This window comes from Nanorana parkeri, unplaced genomic scaffold (genome assembly GCF_000935625.1).
Source record: "Nanorana parkeri isolate BGI_ZX_2015 unplaced genomic scaffold, ASM93562v1 scaffold1153, whole genome shotgun sequence".
In the NCBI taxonomy this organism is placed as follows: domain Eukaryota; kingdom Metazoa; phylum Chordata; class Amphibia; order Anura; family Dicroglossidae; genus Nanorana; species Nanorana parkeri.
In genome coordinates, this window is record NW_017307421.1 from 221,971 (window position 1) to 247,391 (window position 25,421).

The 25,421-nt window shown below is 38.8% G+C and overlaps 1 protein-coding gene across 1 annotated transcript in view; it reads left to right on the plus strand.

Moving 5' to 3' along the window:
• Positions 1–25,421, plus strand: part of EDAR (ectodysplasin A receptor) — a 49,328-nt gene that overhangs the window by 3,797 nt on the left and 20,110 nt on the right. Inside the window, exons 2-5 of the mRNA XM_018568195.1 lie at positions 5,582–5,655; positions 6,173–6,295; positions 7,899–8,080; positions 8,663–8,748. Coding sequence (XP_018423697.1) covers positions 5,582–5,655; positions 6,173–6,295; positions 7,899–8,080; positions 8,663–8,748 — 465 coding nt within the window. The remainder of the gene's footprint in view (positions 1–5,581; positions 5,656–6,172; positions 6,296–7,898; positions 8,081–8,662; positions 8,749–25,421) is intronic.

Below are 25,421 nucleotides of genomic sequence, written 5' to 3' on the forward strand. Positions count from 1 at the left end.
CATAAGGAAACTAAAAATGCAAAAAAAGGTGTACCCCATAGTTCTGCTTTAACATGGTAAAACCTATATGAGAGTTTAGTGGCTGAGTTTAACTACATACTGAATGTAATGTTTCCAAAGGGACTTGGCCCCTATATTCACTATAATGCTTTTTTTCTGAGGTTGGATGTTGTTTGAAAGACCAATTTGATTAGTTACATCTGTTCTTAATGCAAACACCCAATAATCTGGCTGCACCTCAATACATGTCCAGCAAACATGGTCAAGAGATTTGTTTGTTGTTTAGCCAACCATTAGAAAGGGAATATGAAAGCTCTAAGAAACACTGACAATGGATTGGTTATTGGTCCCATACCTAGTGGTTGCAAAATTTTATAAATTGCTAACCTACTAGCAGTTAAAGAGAATGGTGAGAACAATTAAACAAATCCAACATAGCCAGACTTGGCCAAGAATAACACATCTGTTCAAAGATCTACTCTTTATGACAGTGTTGTGTAGGAAGGCACCTCTGAATGTACATTACCTTGAACCTGAAACAGTATACACTACAACAGCAGAAGACTCACCTGGCTTCCAGTCCTGTCAGTTCAATACAGGAGAATGAGGCTACCATGAACAAGTGATCCCCAAAATTAAAGGATGCCTTCTCTGGCAAATGAAACAAGCAGAAGGCAGGATCAAAATGTGTCATACACAGCATAAATCCATAGATCTTTCTAGTCTTGTATCAACAGTTTAGGCTGGTTCTGGTAGTATAATAGTATTGGGAATGGCTTCCTGGCACGCCTCATGTCCCTTAATACAAAATGAGCATAATTTTCAGCTTATTTTGTTTACCACAACCTGTTAAACTCTAAACAAATACAATATTTTGATAGATGGCAGTTGACAAGTTAATCCATGTGTTTAAGGTCATTAAAGAAGTAAGCATTTGAGGATTTCTAACTTTCCCCAGGGTCTTTGTTGATGTGCATACTTGTTGGAGTAAAATTAATAAAATGAATGGCTCAGTTTCACAAGTACTCAAGGACATTTTCAGGGGAAGGTTATCAATGGAAACCCCATGCCTCTCATATAACGTGTTTACTCTTTTATATTTCACTAGTTTATTTTGTCTCTCAGGGACTCTGGTGGTGAGATCTCTACATGTGTCTTCACAATTCTGCACATTTGCATTTCCAACTGCCATGGAGATGACGAGGGAGTGTTGGATTTTTATTATTTTTATTATTGTGAAGAAGAATGTAACATAAGGAGTGAAACACAAATGTTGTAGCAGAAGAACCAACACTCTAAGATGGTTGAGAACAAAACCAGCATTCAAACTATGGCAGAAGGATCTTTCCCTTTAGGCTACCAAGTGATATAAATAAATAGCTGGTGATTCAACCCCATAATACACCTGAAGTAAAATCTATATTTTGGTTAGACTGGTCCTTTATCAATAGTGCCATTCAAACCACAGGACTTCCTATTGGTTAAAGGGGAATTTGTTCACTTAGGTAAATATGTTGAGAAAGTATTACTATAACATAAGACAAGAATACTAATACAATATTCAAAAAATATTTTTTTAACTATTTGGATCACCTACGGTAGATTGCAGAATTAATTTAATGCATTAGGATAGATAGCATTATCTACATTTCTTTTTACTCTCTAAATGTGCTATGAAGCTCATTATTATACCACATATTCTTCTATATGCACATTTGAAACAGTATGGTGTTTTACTGCTGCTTTTAGCCCTAAGGTCGTATCAATGCACTCCTGCTATTAACCGTACGTCCTTGAGGTGTCCTTTTAAATCTACAGCTTCCTGTTTTTGTCCATAAGTGCAAAAAATGTAGAACCCCAGTGTTTAGTTACAAATATTCAGTTATTATGTTCACCCATTTCTGTTTGAAAGAATCAGTACTGCTTGAAAGGAACCTGTAAGGTAGACATTTTTATACTGCCATTGGTTTTCACAGACTCCAGGCCAGTCATGCTGGTCACAATCCTAGTACAACCATGTCCCTATGATACGTCATATCCTGTGTGAGGACATCTGATATGCACATGGTTGTTCCACATAAGTGATTCGCTAAAGAGTGAACCAAGAATAAGAATGACAACCTCAGAGCATGCCCCTAATAAACAAATGAGCGGTGACAGCTTCTATAGTTTCCTCCTGGTGAAATTCCTTCTAAAGTTAATATACACCCTAACGGAAAAGGTACATATAAGGGTTAATTTCCACTTTAAGAGAAATGCATGCTTCTGCCTTTCAGGATTATGTAAAGTCAGTTTATCATTATGTAGCTACAAGTCTAGATATGCTCTACATAAACTGCTTGGGAATACAGCCACCAGATATCACAGCAGGTATACCAAGGGTGCTATACTTAATCATTTTACATTTTACAACATCAAAGTGCTTTAGGTGTTCTACGGCAGTTGTGGAAGGAAATAACTATATATAATAGGGTCATACTCAAAGTAATACAGTGCAGAGGGTATTTTTTTAAAATATTTGCTAATTGAATCCCTAAATATAATATAGTAACACTTATTTTAGCTATTTTCCTTTCAACAGGACAGTACATAAATAACACTCTAACTCTGTAATTCCAAAAAAGTCAGATACAGGTCAGATTTAAAAAGACTGGAGCAAAGAAAAATACAGTAGAAGAAATCTAGGTTACCCATAGAAACTAATCAAGCATGCACTTTCAAGTTCAGCTAGTAATCTGACTATGGGTAACTGCTGTCCCTTTGCCCCAGTTTTGATGAGCTAATCAGTTGCTCCCCAATTTCTTAAAAGTTCTACTAGATCTTTCCTATGGTACTAGATTCCAGGGGCATGTTGCACCATGCCTTGCATAAGCCCTGCTGCCCATTACTGTCATTTGAGCAGTGGGACTCTTTCTTTCAAAGTTAGAAGGGAAGGAGGCTGATAGGAAGTGTCCCACTGCACTGGTTACAGCAATGGGCTTAACAGAGTTGCTTCCCTTCAAACTCTGCCTACGTTAAAGGGTGCCAGTTAATGTGATGTGCAAGAAGACTTATGATGGACTTAGTGGGCTATACCCTTGGAATCAAGGACTCTGGTTGCTCTTCCCCTAACCTGCTGAAGCGAGGACAACTGCCCCATTTATATAATGGTTGAGGCTACACTGAGACCATGCTTCTACGTGGGAAAGAGAAAAAGTCCAAGAACATCACCTAATGGCACACCAGCAAACAAAGAGAAAGGAGATATAAGGACTGCAGGAGTAAACAGTGGTCAACAATCTTAGGACAGATTAAGGAGAATGAGCATAGTGCATTGATCATTGGATTTTGCAGTCAGGAGGTCAATAGAAAATTTGGTAAGGGCAGTTTCAGTGTAGTGATTAGGGGTAAATCTAGACTGAAGCTGATCTAACAAATAGGTAACAGGGTCCAGATATGCAGGTTTATGTGACTACCGGCTGGAAAAGTCATCGAGGGGTATTTATCAAAACTGGAGCAGACAAAATCTGGAGCAGCTGTGCATGGCAACCAGCTTCTCTCTTTGATTTTCAAATCTTAACTGAAGAAACTGAAAAGAGAAGCTTATTGGTTGCCATGGGAAACTGCTCCAGATTCTGTCTGCTCCAGTTTTGATAAATTCAACCCATTGTTTTGACATGCAGCACGGTTCCTAACTGTCCAAATTTGCCTATAACCACTGATAGATAAAGCTGTTGGAAACTGAGCCAGCTGCAGCCAAGACTGAAAAGTATACTTTTCAATGTCATTAGTCAATTGTTGTGACATCCTGAGGTTTGACTGTTGAATGTACAGTAGACATACAGTATGCATCAATTTGTTCTCTAGTTTCCGCAGTAAAATTGACTTACAGAACAATTTGCCCTTCTGTGACTCGCCTTAACTAGTACAATACTGTACGAAGAACAGGATTAAAACACCATACATTTAAATATAATCTTCCATCTTATTTCATTAAAATGTTCATTAAAGGAAAGCCAGAGCTTATATGTACGCTGATTCGAATTCTGAGGCACTCAGAATCATAAACTGATGTGGAAGTGAAAAGTGTAAAGGAAACAATATATTTGCTGATAAAGCTGTTCAGATTTTGTACACTCAATTTGCCAAAATTGTAAAGCATCATACATGCACACTTGAAGTTGCTTTACTGCAATACCAAAATTTGCCAGGTTTGCTATGCTATGACACCCATGAGAACCAGGCTTGGAGCTGCTGTGTTTCCCAGGAGGACCTTAACCCAGAGTAAGAGTCACTATGTACCATTCTTGGGGCAGCTTTGTTAGCTGAGGAGATAACTAACCCTTCCATAGTTAAAGTAGTCATAAACGGAGATGAGCTTCTGATCTGTCCATTTTTTAGCATTAACGTCTTTGGTAAAGTAAGACCTGGTCAAATTCTCTAAGAGGGGTGAGATCACTTGGACATATTTTGAAACCTTGTCTATATCCTGATGCTCCCTCATATATAATCTGGTGCTAGATATGTGGGATTACAACTCCAGACAGTTTGTGCACTGCATGTTTACCTAACACTGAAAACTCCTCTATTGAGTGGAGGCTCATGTTTATTAACTTTACACAGTACTGAAGTTAATGTAGATTGCACTGTTAGATTGTACCCATTTTCTGCAACCCTTGTTTAAATTGAAAGGATTAATGTTCCCAAAAATGATACTCTAGTCTGCAGTAAAGTCTGGTAAAGTTATTTACCTAGTGGCTACATTTATCTATTGGGTATTCCATTGGTATGATTTTCCTGCCATAGCCTGTGGCTCTACTCCACCTTACCTTCTCCATAATATGATATAGAATACCATTTAACTGGGATAGTGATACTTCCTTATATGACCTGCAGCAAGTGTTCATAACCGGCTACTCAGCCCCTGGGTCCCTGTTAGATGCAAATAAATCACTAGGTGATTCAGCTCTCCAGGAAACTGAAATAGAACATGTTGTGTATACCACACAACATGTTCTATTTCAGTTTCCTGGAGAGCTGAATCATACCGAGTCTTTAAATAATCCTCCAGAAATATTAATTTTGCAGATTTATGAAACAACTAGCAATTAACAAACATAACATATTGCTTATTTATTTTTGCAACTCTGGATGCAAAAAACAGGGTTGCAAGTGTGTATGTATAAATGAACAAGCTGCCTGCCAAATTACTGTCAAAAACAAACTCAAACAGGGTTATTCACAAGAGTGAAGAGTTTGGAGAAGGCAGGAGAAGGGAACAATCTAGGACAAAATAGCTGATGCAGAAAAATTCTCCAATTCAGCTCACTTTCCAGATCAGTTATGTTGTCCTAGATTGTTCACTTCTCCTGCCTTCTCCAAACCATTCACCATTTTGTGAATAACCCTGAAAGTTTTGGGCGGAGATCTTCTTTAAGTATGCCTGTCACCAATTATACTTCTTCAAGTATGTCTGTCACCAATATTACAGAGGATGCCGTTGTGTGGGTTTATTTGTAAATGTGTCTTTATTATCTAGTTAGGAAAAATATACAATTAAAGAAATTACATAAATCACAGTACAATGTACCTTATTTTAAAGGTGGAAGACATAGTAAGAAGAATATGAACAAACAAAGTGACAGTAAATGGACCCACATATTCCCCTTCATAATGGTAAGTATTTTTTTAAATTTGTATTAACTACACTAATATAACAGGAAAATAGTCAAAAGTTCCGCAAAATGTCTCTTCTAACAGTATATACTGAAGAGACTGTCTGCCCCGCAACCTTAGCCTTTTCCGGTATATCATCTTCACCTTTAGCTCATTCATAGGGGTTGGTTTACTAAAGAAAAAAAAAGGTTGTTAAGTTTGCAAGGGATTTTCCCTTATGTAAAGCTCTGCTGATTTTCATCAAGTGAATTTTCACCACATTCACAAGCCAAGGAAAACCTTCCTTGCAAAATGAACTGTCTGTTTACCTTTAGTAAATCATCCCTGTACTTTCTGACAAAAAGGCTAACTGTCAGTAATGTCTGCCACACCAGTCTTGTCCCAAAAGCAGAAACAATTTTCATACCTCTAAAATAAACAGCACATTATTGTCAATAAGTAAACACTTTATATAGTGATTCAAATATAAAATAAATTAATGATAGTTCTGTGTTGTGCTTTGATCTTATTTTTGCAGGTGTCTTTGGTGTATTCAGCTCTAGCAGAGTACTCTAACTGTGGTGAAAATGAATATTTTAATCATACAACCGGTTTGTGCCATAGCTGTCCAGAGTGTGAGCCAGGAGAAGAGCCATACAATGTAAGTAAATAGGACAAAAACTTATGGCATCAACACTGTCAATTAAGTAAGTAGTATCAGTCATTTAACTGGAACTGAACTCTGGAAGCTGTGCTCAAAAAAGGTAGGCAGAGGACAAAAAAATAGTCACCAGTATTGCCTGTGGCCTACATACACCTGATCTTTCACCTATTACTGACTCACCATGTCTTGGAGTGCCTAGGCATGCTCACATACCAGGGAATGCACTGCTATGTAAGAGGTTTTAGGGAACCGCTTAAGCATAATTAACATTTCTAGAAATTCCCTATAACATAGAAAATCGATATTTTTTTTGAGTTCAGGTCCACTTTAGGGTAATAGCCTGTCCTTATACATTTGTGATAATATTTACAAGCAAGGAATTGTATACTTAGGAGGTCAAGAGGTGGGCATACACAACCATACAAAAATGCATAAAAAATATTTTTCAGTAGGTGGAAAATATATGAATAGTAATTTACTCATCCCAACCTTTCCCTTCTTTTGGAGATGGGAAAGAGGGACACATTATAGTATGAAGTGTGTAGGTAAAAGACACACTCCCACCCCTGTAAAGTGGACAATGAGAATTAATGTGCAAAAAATAAATAAATGAATAGTTGGACAAAAAAAAGTTATTTTTATCAGCAAACTCTTTTTCTTTGTTACACTAAACCTTTTATTTAAGCTTTAGGCCCCATTCACACCTGTATGTTTAGGTGCGATTGAGGATTCCTGCGTCAGGAACTTGTGTTTTCCTGCAGCAGGAATCCCTAATCTTCTGTTAACAAGTGGCAGCTGTCATCCATTCTAGTTAATCAGGTGACAGCGGCTGCATTTAAAGGCCTGCACACCTCATCACATACAATTACATGCGGTTAGGGATCAATCACTCTCCCTGGATGCATCTATCGTGCTTGTTTGATAGGAATTGTTTTCTAACCGCATGTAATGGTATCACATATGATTAAATGTTGTGTGCCATCTTTTAAATGCCGCGGCTGTCACCTGCTCATTTACTTGAACAGGAGACAGCTGCTGCTTGCAAGCAGCAGATTTGGGATTCCTGCTGCAAGACAATGCAAGTTCCTGATGCAGGAAATCCCTACTCACACCTAAACATACAGGGCTGACTGGGGCCTAAAGGTTAAATAAAAGGTTTATTGTAACAAAACCCTTTGGATATTTAAATAATACGATTTTATAGATATCTGTACATCAGGAGCTATGGTTTACTAATTGTTCTAGAAAGGGAACAAGGAGAAAAGAGAACAAGTGTCTCACTGTGCAGGTTTTGTGACCCATAATCAGTCTAGTTAGGGTAATAGTCAAATTTGCAATCTTTGGACAAACATAAACAAAGACATGCAACTCCTTTTCAACATTTTCTTTGTAATAAGCTAATCAAGAATGGATATCAATTGTGTCCTATCACAGTTTAAAAAAAGGGATAATAATCAGTGCCAATAGGATGGGTTTGGCCATTGTAAAAACTGTAGAATCGTGCGGCTTTTTGAGATTGACAGTCTTTAAAGTACAGAACAAATAGACCAGAACCCAGAAAACCTAATTGAATCATGTATGTCATGTCTCGTCACTTTAGGTCTGTGGATATGGCACCAAAGATGAGGACTATGGCTGCACCCCTTGTCCTCCTGACAAGTATTCTAAAGGTGGCTACCAAATATGTAGAAGACATAAGGACTGCGAGGTATTTTTCCGGGCTACTGTTTTAACTCCTGGAGATTCCAAAAATGATGCAGAATGCGGTCCCTGTCTTCCAGGGTAAGATGATGCATAATAAAAATCACAGAATTGCATCTAGTGTGAATTGATACACAGTAGTTCAAAAAAGATGTGGACTGGAACCAATGCAATATAATAGTAGCAATCACTCTTTCTGCAATGCAGGTCCAGTTTATGTGATATATCATATCCAACAGTTTGAATTACATAACTCACTTACAAAATTATAGTAGTTAAAGTCAGCACTGAAAGCCCTGTGTGAAGATATTGCAAATTATATTTTCAGCTGGAATGGGCAGACCCTCAAAATGACTTTTTTTTTTACAAACAGAGTGTGAACCAGCTATTATATTAGTATGACATTGCACAACACATAAGTAATACATTTATGGCACATTTTCAGAACCTGTTTATCCAAAGCACATTGCACTTTGAATGCACACATTGATGGATTTATGCTGTAGACAACAAATTGATTCCTATGCTGTTATTTGTCTGTTTTATAGAATTAGGAATCTGATACATTTGCAGCCATGTAGAATGTTATGCATACTCAGCAGTTAGACTAGCATTTTGTATAACCCAGTTTATTTATTTATCTCATGACATTCCTTGTTTTAGGTATTATATGCTGGAGAGCCGTCCTAAAAGCATGTATGGCATGGTTTGCCACTCTTGCTCACTGGCACCTCCAAATGTCAAGGAATGTAAGTAGACTGTCATTTGTCTTGTGCTTGTTTTCAGATTGGTAATAACTGCAACATCCAATTTAGGAATATGGAGTGTGATTTAAAGGGAATCTTATAAGATCAAGAATATGGGAGCCGCTGTAGTTGTCTTGTCTTACAGGTTAAAGCTTCAAGGCTGCCATCCCTATTTTTGTTTCGCTGCTTTACCTGTCACTGTCCTAAAACAAGTTAGCATTTGAGGGGTCCCAATTTCACTGGTTGTATGCTTGTTTTGGGTCATTAAGTAGTGGAAACAGCTCAGCAATGATAGCCCCATTATTTCTATCCTGGCATATTCCCTTTATCATTTAAGTGAGTGACATATTTGTAGAAAACACAGCAAAGGAATGAACCACGAACAGAAAAACATATGCTGTATATCAGTTGGGGGTTTTTTGGCACGAATTTGAAAAACTTCAAATGTGCTTTAAAGCTATGCATCTATAAGCATTAGTGTGAATACAAGTATATGAGTTTCCTTTCCTAGAAGACTAGAGAGAGACGACTGGAAAGAATAATGACTTTTGCTTTGTTGTTATTTTACAATTTACATTTCAGATGCAAAAATGTATATTAAAGCAGATTTTGCAGTGAAACGCAAGGTCCTCACAAATTGCACGGACTCCTTCCCCCTTTACAAATCACCTATTGTTAAATGTGATTGTAAAAACAAAAGATACTTACCTTATTCCTATCTTTTGCATCGCTGGGCATGATGTCTCTGTCTTTCCGGGAAGATTGTTGGGAATGCAGAGCAGAGTAAATCTCATAAGAGGACATTTCAATACACTGCAAAAGGAAAGGAGTGTGAGGTCATCCTGGTCTAGGAGTTGCAGGCCGCAAACACTCATTTTTATCTTTACAGGTACATTTTGCACCTAATAATAGTATGTGATTTGTTAAGGAGAGGAGGGGTCCAAACAGGTTATGCAATCCCTGCATTTTGCTTCAAGGTCTGCTTTAAAATGTCTATCTGGATCCCCTAAAGTTTCATGAAATGTGTGCAATGTCACTCTAGTCATATTTATTCCTTTGCATCAGCTCTATAATTGCAGCAGGACGTATCTGTCAATCTAATACCTATGGCATATGGTGTTAGGTTGGTGCTTCTTGTGTATGACCTCATATAGAACATTCACAGCCACAATCTGACTTGGTTTAACAAAACAAAATGAAATCACTGTAGCATTATAAGGGTACTATATGCTTTGGTATTATAGTAGCTTTGACAAACAAGGCTTCATTCTGTTGTGTTGTATAGCCTGCAATTAACCCAGAAAAATGTCTCTCTGGTACCACTTCATTGTGTTCAATTGTCTTTATTAGGCACTGTGCTGTACATATTTGTTTTCTCCAAAAATGAGCCTGAAATCTAACTCCATATCATATATAAGTGTGTGGAAAATAATAGCTGAGAATATTGTTGCAAGCTGACCATTGTTTGGTTTGCCATGGCAAGATTTGCAATGGCTAGCCTATTGAAGTTGGTGCACAAGCTCAAGACACAGCAGACTCCACCCACTACAGGCTGTCTACAGAAAACAACAGGAGGGGGCGGATATAAGACCAGTCACCCCGCACAAGGAGTGAGAGCAGCAGTGACTGGTCTATTATAGTAAACTCCTTACAAGGGCAAAGTAACCTACTAGATTACTGCATAGATCTTGAAGAAATATACACATATCACACCAAAGTAAGAATACACATTCCTGTTGTGTTTAAACATAGTTGCTTATCTCAGAGATAGGCTTTTTTTTTTAATGTATTTTTTTACTGAAGTTGCATTATAGCATCTTTAATTATGTGATATAGCTGTTTTTGGGGAAGTATTACAAAGTGTAGCAAGAACATGAAGTTCAAGGAGTTGAACAAGGCTCCTTCCTTTCTAAATGATGACTTTCACTCCTGCCAAATGTTCTAAAAGTGCTTACATACATGTTGGCCTATTCTACTCATTTTGCAATGGACTAACACCCTTGGTTGGTCACTACCTAGCGTGCTTAGTGCAATTATTAAAGTATGCCTCTGAAGATCTAACCTGGATTTTAATTATTCTGAAAAAGGCTTCAGAACTATCTTCAAGCACCTGAGCTAATCACCATAAGGCATGATTTGTTGAATTGAAGAAAAGAGTTAAAACACGATAGTGGGATAAGAGATGAATAGATAGGTTCAGTATAGAATATATCACACTGTATAAACAGGAGAAGAAGGAGTCTTCAACTATTTATTTGGTGGGGTGAGGGGTGGAGAGCGGAGGAATATTACAAAGCCCATATTGTTGATTCTATCGAATGGAACAAGGTAAGTAAGTTCAATAACAATATTTTTAAATACTTTTGAAATGTTATATGTTTAATGTGTAATTATATTATGTACATATACAAACAGACATGTTAGCTAATTACAAAATCAGGTTTTGCTTCCTGCCAAACTTTTCTTCTGACTGGGCTGATCAAAAACAATAGACTTTATGCAGTCTCTAATGATGCCAAACTTGCACAATGCACCTGGTAGCCAAAGACCATGTCATTTTTGCCTAGGCTGTAAGGGACATGAAGGAGCACAGAGCAGTATTTCTTTTTATGGTGGGAGAGGTATTTTTTGCATTCAGAAATAGAATGCTGTTTGGTAATGCTGATATGTGCACTTGATTGATTCATGCAACGTATGATTGCTAATAATAAGCAAAGTAAGAGCTGGCTTTTTACTAGGTACTGACAGATTTATCTGTTGTCATCTATGATGTTAATGTAAGCAGATTGCATTGCATATCCCCTAACTGCAGACAAACAACCTGGAAACCTATCTTATGTTGGGGTGCTCACAAGAATTTAGCTGTCTTTCAAAGGAGAGATACATGGATTATCATGGCTGACCCCCTTAAAAAAATGTTTCTGGCTGACTCTGGCTGCAGTACTTTCTCAATCATTATCCAAAGACAAGCATACAGCCAGGACACTCTGTATGCTTCTGGGTGATAGCTCTAAAAAGAATTAAAGGCTTATGGTCAAAATGACAGGCATATTTCTATCCTGACAGTTTTTCTTGTCTCTAATGCACAACCCAATGTTTTACAGCTATATACTACACAAGTCTGTAAAAAGCTCAGACCTGTAAAAGATAGGAAACGCAGCCCATATGCACCTACTTGCTGGGCTGTCCCTTTTATGAGGCAGCCTGAGGCTGTTGCCTCAAGCGACATCTCTTTCGGTCATGTGGTGGGGCAGCAGGCAAATCAGCATGTTTCTTGTATACTACCACTCTGCTGCACAGTGCTGCCTCCTTTCCAGCCAGAGTATCCCAAGTTACTAAGAGCCAGGCTAGGAGATGTGTAAGGGCCATACACATGTCTCCACCCAGCACTGAGAAACCTGAGACACTCTGACCAGTGTCCTGCCCAGCTCCTGGGAACCAGTGACGTGACTGGTTGCCAGGAGCTGGGGGGCACCAGCCACAGCATCCAAGATTTCTAAGAGCCCGGCCGGGAGATGCAGAAACCCCCCTCCCCCAACACACTGGCTAGCACAGAGGGTCCATGTCCCCTCCATGGTGTCCCCATCCCTTCTATAGCACACAGGGTTCATGCCCCCTCCAAGGTACCCCCTGCCCTTCCCTAGCACACATGGTCCATGCCCCCTCCATGCTGTCCCCAGGCCTTCCAGTTCCATAGCACACAGGGTCCATGTCCCCTTTATGGTGTCCCCAGTCCTTCCCTAGCACACAAGGTCCATGTCCCCTCCATTGTGTCCCCAGCACATAGGGTTCCTGTTACCTCCATGGTGTGCACAGTCCTCCCATAGCACACAGAAGCCTATACAGGAAACATTAGAGACTCCTTCATGCAGGCCATGCAGGGGTGAGCAGACCTTTATAGTACACACAGCGGGCTCAGCGTTCTCCTGTAGCTGGACTCATCACACAGCTTTCACTGTGATATCTGGGTGGCCTGTGAAGGTTACAGCACAGAAAGAGGCTGCTAGAGTGCAAAGACTCCCACTGAGCCGGCCACGCCCCCCCTCATGACTCATTAGCCGGCATCAGCAGAGGCCAGTCCCTGACTGAGGCCATGCGGAAGGGGCTCTAAACACTAGAGGGAAAAGCTCATGTTATCAAACTGTCCTCCCTCCTTGGCCATCTTTATGAAGACCACTTGCATGTCTTGGGATAACCTAGCGGTATCAGGAAGCCAACAGAGTGCAAGGAAGGTGGTGGTCGAGGCTGCGCCCTAGGTGGCAGTCCACCCTAGGTTTCTGCCTAGTTTGCTTAGTGGCAGCGCCAGCCCTCTATGCAGCAAAATAGAGGTTAATTATTATTATTAGAACTTACTTGTTAGGGTACCATAGACCATTGGGGTTCATTATTTTAGCGGTGTTAGGGAGGGTAGGTTACACATGCCCCAATTCTGGTCCTAATACACTCATATAGGGTCACATGTCACTATGTGCTGTTGTGTCTGGCAATCTTCCTATTTTACAGTACATACATTATTACAGTCCCATAAAGAGGAGCTGGAATAAAGCCTAGGGTCAAATGGTATGAATTTGATAGCATTTTTTCTTATTGGATAGCAAAATGTTTATGGGCCGGCTGTAATTGTGTTAAAAATATTTATAGAACTGACATATGACTTAACAATCAAACTGCAGTGCCAGAGTTCCTTCCAAGATTAGGCCGGTTTAATATTGGACAGATGTACATCATTCTGCCAAAAATACTTAATGATTCAAAGCAGATCATAGACAGAGCGTACAATGAGAACAGGCTGAGTGTGAGCAAAATGAAGGATAATTTTTCAACAAGACATAAACTGAAACCACTGAGAACATCCAAAGGATAATTGAAAGTGAAGAGCCAAACCCATATGTTTTACCCAAATCCATCTTATCCTAAAGAACATGGTCACAACATGCTATAAGATCAATATCTTCCATGGCAATGAACCTGGATATGAGGATTGAGTAACCAACATGAAGCATGACTACTACAATCATTTCCTTGTGATGCCACTATCTTCCACACTGGGATGTCTTTCTTAATTACTTACAAACCAAACTAGGGCAGCAAATAAAGAAATTGACCAATCAATCAAGATTTCTAGCCAGACGCAGTTGTGACCTTGTCATGGAGTTTTGGTGGTGCAAACATGAAAAGTACTTTGTTCATTCTGTGACAGCTTACAGGGTCATTATGCTCACCCACTCTTCCATTGCTTAGAAGGCTCCAAAGATGCCCCAAGGGTGGAGAACATCCTGTGTGTGCTGTAGTCACCTAGTAAGTTAACCCTCTTTTTTAACTGATTCCCACACTACCTCACTGCATGTGTTTTGTTTTCTTCTCAGGTTCCAAGAAGAAAAAAAGATCACACAAACGTGTAAAGTGTCTTGAGAGCGACTGAGAGTCAGAGCATCAGTCTTGTCTGTCCGTCTTTATATGCCGTTCCTATGTCACATTCCATAGCCTGTAGACCGTCCACAATACCTTGTGCTATGTCATATCATTAACATTACTAACCCATAATAACAAATTATTCCTAATCAGCATGTTCTATCTTTTCTATATGTTGATATGTAAGCAATAATAAATAAATATGCAGTGTTTTTTCACAAGTAACAGTGCACATTTTCTTGGAAGATGCCATCTATTAGATGTATATAGTTGCAACATCCAATCTCCCAATAAAGGTCACAAACAGAGTAAATAAAGGATGTTTAATATTTAGAAGTACTTTAGGAATAGAAGAATGGAATAAACAGCCGAAATAATCAAGCAGGCTGTGCACATAGGAAAAGCCAGATTTTCAGAGCACATTGTACAAGTTTATATTTTTACTTATGGTATCTTTCAGATATACAATACAAATTATCCTGGTTCTCAGTCAACAGTACAATTTAAACATTTTACTAAAAATGAGTATGCATCATAATTACCATTGCTCCCATTGCAAGTACATATTAACAATTTGACCTCTAACTGCTAGTGGGCACTGCAGTTGACATATCAGCTTCAACTTGTTGTTTCCTAATGAGGAAACCCTTGTTCCTACTTAGAGCAACCAATCACATACTCTCTTTTATTCACTGACAAGTGTACACCCACAAACAATACCACTTACAAATCTGACTTATTTCTGTTGCAGAGATCTTTAGGCAGATTTATCAAAATCACTACTTGTTATCAGGCCCAAACTAGCAAGTGGTGTGAACCTCAAGGGTCCGGCATCAAGTAGTTCTGATTTAGGCACATGCTAAAACAGAACTGGCCCGCCGATGCTTTTTGTGTGACATCTGATTTATTTCAAATCTTTTAAAAAGTAACCGATGTTTTTACATTTGTCACAATGTAATCTGCTGTTACGCTGTGTGTTCTGCATTTTGAGATGCTGCAAAAGTCCTTACGAGGAGGATCCATTGTCACATCATAGAAGTAAAAGATCAGCTGTTTATTGGATGTAGCAGGACAATGAAGCTATGGAATTTATTAACTAAAGGCAAATAGGCTGTTCACTTCGCAAGATAATTTTCCCTTAGCTTAGTGAATGAAGCAAAGCTCTTCTGACTTCCATCATCCAATCATGTGTGAACAAAAATCTTTTTTTTTTTTAATTTGCCTTGCATGATATTGGGTATTCTTTGCAAAGTCAATTTTCACAATATTCTCATTGGGTTCTACTTTGCAAAGTGAACAGCTTATTTGCCCTTAACAAATTAAACCCAGAATCTCATCACATTCTACACTTGGTCCACAATACGTTACTGATTCTTAATGCTATTAGAGTCTGCCAAAAAACTTACATTGGTCAGTCAGTGCTATGGAAATTTTTGATACATGTTTTTATTCCGGAACACTTAATAATGATGTCTTGGACATCATTCAGCTTGTTTTTTGTTTTAATTCATTTTACTAAGTTTTAATAGCAATTACACTTTCCCAACAGCATAGAACATTGAACCATTGACATACAATACACATACTAGAGCACCTATCAAATGAAACCTAGGACTCTAGCACTGCAAAAGTGCATTAAGCCACACGGGTAAAGATATATTTAGCCCATACACTAAGAAAGATAATTTCCAGAAAAACCTCTACGCAAAGCATTATTATTGGGTGTACGTGGCAGCATATATCACTAACTATAAGCTGCATTTGCTTTGGTTTGCGAGCAGAAAGGAACATTTCTCATTTAGAATAGTTTTGTCCTCATACAGGATTCTCTCTTAACTTTGCACACAACCAATTCTGCTCCCACATAATATTCCTGAAGCCAGTAATTAGTATGCACATGTAGTTTGGTATTTATTGAGGCATAACCCCTCCTCTCGTTCTCAAGGCACGTATTGTTCTGTGAAGAATGCATTCACACATCCTAACTTACTTGCTGCATCTCTTAAACCTTTTTGCCATGTTGTTATTCATATCTAAGGAACACAGGGCCATTCACTAAAGAATGTCAGGAGGTAGCAGCTGTGTGTTTACCTCCTCATGCAGGTGCTTAGTTTGGCAGCTCCTAGAAAACCACATGTATAGTCCGAACCTGCAGAGAGATGCCTAAGACAAAGGGCCTGCGTATCCCTGTAATTAATTACTACTGGGACCTTGCCTTCAAATATGTGCCATAGGAACTGATTGCACTGGAAAAGCATTGTGTCACAAAAAGCAATTTACCTCCTATTAGGAGCAGCTTCATAGAAAATCAATTTAGCAGAAATAATAGCATTTTCCTAACTATCACGATTCATAAAAGAACTTTCAAGTTCCTCATGTAATGTTGAAGTAATCACTTTAAGAAGCTGGAAGGAAAGTGTGAAAAAACATAACCAAATGACGTTTCATTATATTCAAATTACATTTGAAGGACTGATACACATAAAATGTTGACTTATATACTATTTGTATACTGAAAACTATAAATAAAAAATCCACATATAACTTGGCTGGCATTGCTTTCCTGGGAGTTTGATGGGTGGTATGATAGGACAGGGTTAGAAACATGTTCTAGCTCTAAAACTAGACATTTTACAGCCTTTAGATGTTTGGTTACTATGGGCAGTACAAAGACCCTCAAATCCCATATAAGATAACTAATTCCAGATGGACAACAAAGCTCCATAATGCCACCCAGCAGTAACAAAAGCTGTGCCTTAGTATATTACATTAGACACTTCATATATTACAATAAAAACATAATCAATGCACATCAAAAAAACTTGGCTGTGCATATGAACTTCTTAAAAACATACTGATTATCCTTTTTATAAATCTGATCCAGGAAGATCACAGCACTTGGTAATTTAGGATGTAGCATGTTTAAATTAAATTGAACAGTGTATGTGAACCACAACAGGTTGAAATAAAATTAATTTGCTAAAAGAACAAGTTCCACTTACATAATTACGAGTGCTCTTCAAATCAAAATTGTGCATTGACTGGACATTGCGTCTATTCTCCTCCAGAGAACAACTGCAACTACCATTAATCTGTTCAGTCTCTATCTGCATAGGCGGTAGTCTGCCTCTGAAGAGAAATATTGATTCTATAGTAGTAATCAAAGAAAGCATAGTCAACAAAAGACAGGAGAATATTACCTTATAGCTTTTCTCATACACCTTGTTTCCCCAGAAAACACAATTTCTACCTTGTACTTACATTTTATTTACCAATACTAACCCTTTTGCGCTGCTCTTTGGCACACAAAAACATTTTATGTGTTTTTTGTTTATGGGAAATAATTTAACATTTGTAGACAGGATACATGTACACTATTTGTGCATGTCATATTACCAGGTTATTGGATGTGAATATGGTTCTGTGTGTTTCTTGTGCAGAGTTTTCTATTGCATCCATTCTTTTTATATAAACTGCTAACTTCTCTGAGGAATGTGACAGAGTTAACAATACTGGACTGAACCAGACTGAACGCTCTATGACAGCCTTTCTCAACCAGGGTGTTGTGGCACCCTGTGGTGTCTCCTGGCTTCCCCAGGGATGCCCTTGAACATTTTGCAAAGTGTCATGCCTTTCCATTGTGCAGGCAGACTTCTGATGTGGGAGCTGCTTAAGTGAAGGGGGAACGTTGATGTGAAAGGGGAGTTCTGATGTAAAGGGGAATCTGATGTGAAACAGGGGGCTCTGATGTTAAAGAGGAGATTCTGATGTGAAAAGTGGGGCTCTGATGTAAAGGGGAACTCTGCTTTGAAGGGGGGACTTTAATGGGAAGGGGGGATCCCTATTTTCCTTAAAATCTAAACCAGATCCCTATCTGGGATAAGGGTCTGGTATGAATTTTGGGGTGACCACATGTCCTTTTTTTTACAACCCCAATTCCAAAAAAGTTGGGACGCTTTGTAAAATATACATAAAAACAAATGCAAATCTCATAAATCCATGTTTTATTCACAATAGAAAATAGAAAACATATCAAATGTTTAAACTGAGAAAATGTACCATTTTAAGAAAAAAATAAGGTAATTTTGAAATTGATGGCAGCAACGCATCTCAGAAGAGTTGGGATAGGGCAACAAAAGGCTGGCAAAGTAAGTGGTACTAACAAGTAAGAGCTGGGAGAACATTTTCCAACTAATTAGGATAGTTGGCAACAGGTCAGTAACATGATTTGGTATAAAAAGTAAGAGTATCTTAGAGAGTCAGAGTGTATCAGAAGTAAAGATCGGCAGAAGTTCACCAATCTTTGAAAAGCTGCATCTAAAAATTGTTGAACAATTTCAGAATAATGTTCCTTAAAGTAAAATTGCAAAGATTTTAAATATATCATCATCTACAAAACATAATATCATCAAAAGATTCAGAGAATCTGGAGAAATCTCTGTGTGCGAGGGACAGGGCCAAAATGCAATATTGGATGATCTCCGGGCCCTCAGACGGCACTGCATTAAATACAGGCATGACATCACTGCATGGGCTCAGGAATACTTCAAAAAATCACTGTCTGTGAACATAGTACCTGGTGCCATCCAAAAATGCAAGTTAAAGCTCTATCATGCAAAGAAGAAGCCATATCTAAACATGATCCAGAAACGCCACCGTCTTCTCTGGGCCAAAGCTCATTTAAAATGGTCTGTCAGAAAGTGGAAAAGTGTTTTGTGGTCAGTCGAATCGAAATTTTAGACTCTTTTTGGCAACCATGGGTGCCCCCTCCTAATAATGGGGGGGGGGGGCCTTCTAGGTAGTTATCAGCGCTCAGTTCAAAAGCCTGCATTTCTGATGGTATGGGGGTGCATTAGGGCATATGGAATGGGAAGCTTGCACATCTGGAAAGGCACCCTCAATGCTGAAAGATATAGCCAGGTTTTAGGGCTAGTTCACACCAGCCCTAGTGTGTTCCGGCACGTTCTATGCCGAAACGCACTAGATCGCATTCCGGTCGGCTCACTGTGTTCTGGAGTGGGAGGGGGCATGGTGGTGCATTAAAGTCAATGGCACCGCAGCCACGCCCCCCGGCCGCAGTGCCATCGCCCGCAACGGAACGCGTGGCACATCATTGCCTGCATTCCGGTCCGGTGAGATCAGAAAAAAGGATGCATGTCCAATCGTGTCGATGTAACCCAGCCCTAAGAGCAGCATATGCTCCCATACAGACAACGTCTTTTTCAGGGAAGGCCTTCTATATTTCAGCAGGACAATGATAAACCTCATAATGCATCTATGGCATTCTTCGTAGAAGAACTGGCCTGCCTGCAGTCCAGACCTTTAACTGACTGAAAATATTTGGTGCGTCTTGAAACTAAAAATACGACAAAGAAGACCCAGGACTGTTGAGCAGTTAGAATCCTATATCAGGCAAGAATGGGTCAACATTCCTCCTCCAAAACCTCAGCAAATGGTCTCCTGTTGTTAAAAGATGAGGGAATGCTACACTCTGGTAAATATGGCCCAGTCCTAACTATTTTAGGATGTGTTGCAGCCATCAATTTCAACATTATTTTATTTTTTTCTTAAAATGGTCCATTTTTCTCAATAAATTATGGGTTTATAAGATTTGCTAATCATTGCATTCTGTTTTTATGAAGATTTTACACAGCGTCCTAACTTTTTTGGAATTGGGGTTGTAAAAAGCCATCAACTATATGGCCCCCAAAATATATATTATTTTTTTTCTGCATCCACCTGTTGCTGGTTTATGTCTGACATGTTAGAACAATAGACTGACTATAAATGGTTTCCATCAATGGCTTTGGCAGTTGTTCATTCATAAATGGGTGGTCATAGCGTCTTAGTTTCACAGGCATTTAAAGAATACCTAATAATGCATTTGTAGTTCTTTGATGAACAGTGTATCAACTTTGTTATCTACTATAGCTTGAACTGCATGTTGGCTAGAAAGCAGTCTTGGTAAGCAGTGTTGTTTTATTGTAAATTTAATAGTCTTGAAAAGCAACCAGAAGGGAAATGAACCTGATTGCATGTTGAAACCGCTTTATTCTATCATTCTACATCTTACATACTGAGTGCCTAGATGGGACTTGTACTCTTTCTTGTAGCATGTGTTCTCTATTCCTTTGTGATTAGGGAACATTCATTTCCTCCTTTCTGTCTGCCCAATTGCTTTCATCTGGAGCAGCAGAGGGGGAACGAGTCATAAAATGACCTTATAAATTAATAGTTTTGTTCTAAATAAATACCCAATAGCTGTAGGTAATCTAGATTTTAAGAGAATATTCTTTATAAGGACACCTTATAATTCATTATAAAGAAGATCAGATTATTAGAAAAGCACTGTATCATATCATGTTGATGCTGCTGTATTGATGAACAACATCAATGGTTTAAATTTGGTTCTCCTGCAAGATATTAAGGTTATATAAAATCTTTCTCAGCTTGCTTTGATCACCAGTGCATTGTGTCTTTGCTTTGAAAAATGTGTTGTTCTCTAGCCTAGAGGTGATTACTTTTAATCAGAGTACACCAAAGACCAGTTTTACAGAGATAGTAAAAGCATGTACATAACTCAGCATGTTTTCATGGCAACACCCTCAGTCCAAAGTTTTTTTTTAAAGGCTACAGAAATTACCAGTACCAAATCAACTTTATTACATGTTCTCATCATAGGCAATACTATAAAGGAGAACCTTACTAAGTGGGTTGAAGCTGGAGACTATGGACTATGCTAGGAGTTGTGCATATGGTCTGACCATTGTCAAAGCAATGGAGCAACAGAGCCAGTTAACATAATAACCATGCTCTCTTGCATCTTTCCTTTTGCTCCTTAGCATCACTTCATTAATGATGCAGTGCCTTCTTTTCAGCCATGGAATTCATTCTGTGGTTTGGGCCGATGCCTTCTTTCTAATACTTGTGGGTGCCAACAATAAAAACTGGAAGCCTTATGTAAGTTATTGACCAAGTTATGGATGCTCTCCAGAATGTATTTTGATGGCATTTAAAGTGTTGCTAATGGGCCAAATGGCTCACTAACTGTATCAAACAATCTGTTCCTACTAATTTTGTTACTGAAATATTTATTTGAAGCCGATTTTTTGTTAACACCTATTCAGACTTTTTGGTTCTTTTAACTACAAGTTCACAACAAAGCAAATGGTAGCAAATGGAACATATACAGTACAGTATACTTTTCTTGTTGGTTATTTTTTCTTCAGCAACTTAACACTAGGGTTTATGCTTATCTATTTATTTAACATATATTTTTGAACTGCAAATGGACCTGATTTTATATATGAACTGAGTGTGAAGTGGAGTGCTCATTGTTTATATCTTTTATAGTTTCTGCTTGGCATTGGCTAGAAATTATCATTGGCAAGCAGTGTTGTCTTACTAAAAATAACTAGAAAGGGCATTAGCATAGGACGTTGTTGTTACACTAGCACGGTTAATTCAATATGACTTGGAGAAACAGGGTATAAATTGCAATTTAGAGTAAGTAGCAAAGTTAAAGGCAATGTAAACCAATAACTCTATTATTAATTATTATGTATGTTCAGACAATTTTAAAAAAAATTGGATAGACTGGGCAAGGATTACCTGCCAAGTATTACTGCTATCCAGGTCTCTGTTGGAGAGATTTTTCATCACTTACTAATGGTTTCACCGGAGGAAAAAAATCTGCAACAGGGTACCAGATAGCAATAATAAGCTTACAGGGGTTGCCTTCTACTGTACTGAAAATTATATTTTTTCTTAATTTTGTCTGTGTTGTGGTTGGAGAATTTCCCTCACTTTCTGTTTGGTGAAGACATTGTCACCCTAACAGTAGTGGAGCCCCGACTTAAATGGACATACACTTCAGAGCGGAACTCCAGTTATAAAGTATTATGCATTCTTTAATTAGTCCAGCTTGGCCCAATGTAAGTATGCATATAATTAAATTGGTTGGCCTACAGGGATACTTTAAAGCACTGTAATAGAGGTACAACAGTAAAGTCTAAGGGACAGGATGCATTCAACAAGGATCCACTCATGGGAGTGTGGACTCTACTGTATCACACCGTCTGGTCACTTCCAGAGGTGTATATCCTAGGGCGCATGACCAGCCTCTCTTCCATGGTTTTACCCTGAGTGTTGCAGCCATGCCAGTCGGGTGCCACCATGTTCCTTCCTGTTCCTTCGAGCCCTGGTTGCTGGGAACGGCTAATCTTAGTATGCACCAATTTCTGAACACTGCTACACTGATCCTCTCCCTGCGGTACCCCTGTCAGCTCCTCTGTTCCCTCACTAGTCTTGTCACATCTTTCAGATACTAACAAACATAGCAGAAAGATGTGACAAGACTAGTGAGGGAACAGAGGAGCTGACAGGGGTACCGCAGGGAGAGGATCAGTGTAGCAGTGTTCAGAAATTGGTGCATACTAAGATTAGCCGTTCCCAGCAACCAGGGCTCGAAGGAACAGGAAGGAACAGTAGTAGTATTACTATAATTGTAATCCCTGGAGGCCTGTAATGATGGCACCCGACTGGCATGGCTGCAACACTCAGGGTAAAACCATGGAAGAGAGGCTGGTCATGCGCCCTAGGATATACACCTCTGGAATGAGGAAGGTAAGTAGCCACTACAATTGCACTCTATCTCTTGCACACACTGGGGAACAGAGGCAGTTGAAAACCAATATACAAGGTTAGAATGCTTAATCTCATTTATCTGTTTTATCCCACTGCATCCACTCAGATACAAACTTTCATTCGTGAACGGTCATTTTTTTAGTGCAGGTTTAAAACTTTTTGGTTTCAATGAGATTAAAATGGATAGCTGATGTTGATAAATTAAGCTCTCCATTTGTTTCCCAAAGCGTCTAGCAAAAATGATATATTCCCCTTGGTGTTATGTTCCTCTTGGTCCAAGGCAGGGTAAGCTTTAGAAATGTTTCGTTCTTTTTTGCCATCTGTAGCAACCATTCTTCTTTTGAGTTACAACAGGTTTACAGACTAAAATCTCAAAAATCTGTCAATGCTAGCTGTTTGTTATTTACTGTTGTATCATATACTATGCTGTCCAATATGCAAATGTATGTGGAAACAAAAGGTAATAGTCTGTGTACAAGCTCACTCATACCTGTAATTAGATGCAGCCTCCCAGGCATATTTCTTAATAACTTTTAAAAATATAAATTGTTTTGGTCAGGTTTACAGGGATCTGCTGGGTTTTTTTTAACACAGACATTTTTCTTTTATACGGGTGTTGTGTAGAGAGCTTTTCCCTATTAAACTTCACACAAAGAATAATGTACAAATAGATGGAAACTATAATAAAAAGGCAGAAATATGATTTTGCTTATATATTATTCAGTACATTTAATTAACACTTTTAAATACAAAAATCAGCCATGCTCTTGAAAATAATTGGAACGATTCCATATCGGCAGGGTTCCAAGTTCTGTAGTACTATAAAGACTATTTAATTAACACACCTATGTCTGACTTTATCATAGAGTATCTAAATTATTCTTATGACTGTATTGTCTGGCATGGCCCAGGATGATGAAATCATCAGGTCTATAACTTAAATGATCTGTGAATGAGGCAACAAAGTAGACACAACAAAATAGATCATTGTTATGGAGACAAGCCTTTCATAAAAGCTAGACTAAGAAAAAAAAATATCTTTTGTCACCAATATCTAGTTCTATATTAAGAAGGTATTTTCTCTTTATTTGCTCTAAAGCCCCCAATAAGAATTGCTGACCCTTTTATGTTTTGAGACCTTAGTCAGTTAACCATTGTTTTGGGTGCAAATAAACCGAATATGACCCTATACAATCCAATAGAATTATCGAACAGAAATAACGTATTACTATAAAACTACAAAGAACCCAAAAATGACAGTGCGGCTCAGTTTGAGGTCTTAATCCACAGGTAGTATACTACTTCCCAAATAAAGGATCATCTTTGTCTGGGACTAGTGACATTTATTAACAGTTGTAACAACTGTTTTTGCCTTTCCCTCAGTTAACCATCTCTTTGTTAAGCAGGATACCCAATTCACAGAAATGAGTGTATTTTTTAAGTTTAACCTTCAAGGACAAAGTGTGCTTTTTTGTGGAGGGAGAGTGGAGGGAACCTGACTTAAGCTGGTATGTTCCTTACCCAATTTAATGTATGCAGCTTGCCTGTCTGAGTCTGAGCTTTTTTATGTTATCTGGGCTTGTTAGGTTTCTCCTAAGCCCATGAACATTGTTTGCTCCTGTCTGCTTCTGAGGAGAGATAGAGAGAGAAGAGACAATGTATTGGGTTATGATGAATATTTATTCAGCACTGGCCAATCACTGGGAAGTTTATGCCGTTGATGTGGGCTGCATAAAGGATAGATATTTAGTAGGGATGCACCGATACCACTTTTTTGGGTCTGAGTACGAGTACTCATGCAAATACTCGGTATCGCGGCCGATACCAATGCTTGTATCGGTATCGGTGCATCCCTAATATTTAGAGAGACCTTCTAAAAGGGTCCTTTCCTTTCAGGCTTCCAAAATTTGTCTGGAAAGTATGTTTGTATGATGGGTCCAGCCACTACCTTCCAGGTTTGCGGAATGTAGAGGCCCAGTCTTTGTCTTCCAAGCCCTTTGCCTGGAGGAGGAAGCCAAAAACCAGAGCCAGGAAAGTATGTTTGTTCTGTACTGGCCTGTGGTAGAGGTAAGGACACTAAATGTTAGCTGCCCATCTTGGCCTACAGAATCTACACTAACCTGTGACAGAGGCATAAAAAGTTCTACAGCTAACCCCTGGCAAAGGTCAAAATATACTAGAAGGTATTAGCCCAATGGGCCTTAAGTGATCTGTGAGAAGTCTACTGTCTGGAGGGAATTTTTGCTGTCATATGCTGTACCTCTAATCCTTTCTCACTAAGACAATTGAGCCAATAAATTGCATCATACCTATTAATTGAGTCACATACAGAAAATAGAGGTGTAGTTAGGAGGTGGCAGAAGGGACAGGTATGAAGGATACATAGCAGACAGGAGAAATATTGAGGGATATAACATGTATTACGTGTTGGTGATATAGTTACAACATGGCTAAAATTGGGCAAGGTCTGAAATGTTGGTGGAGAAGGTAGTAACTGTGGATGCCCTCACTTTCTGGCTTGAAAAAGAAGACTTGCTCTTCGAAACGCGTAGCCGCAATATCCTATTACACGTTCCTTCGCATACCCGCCTCCACCCACTCTCTCCCCCTGACACACC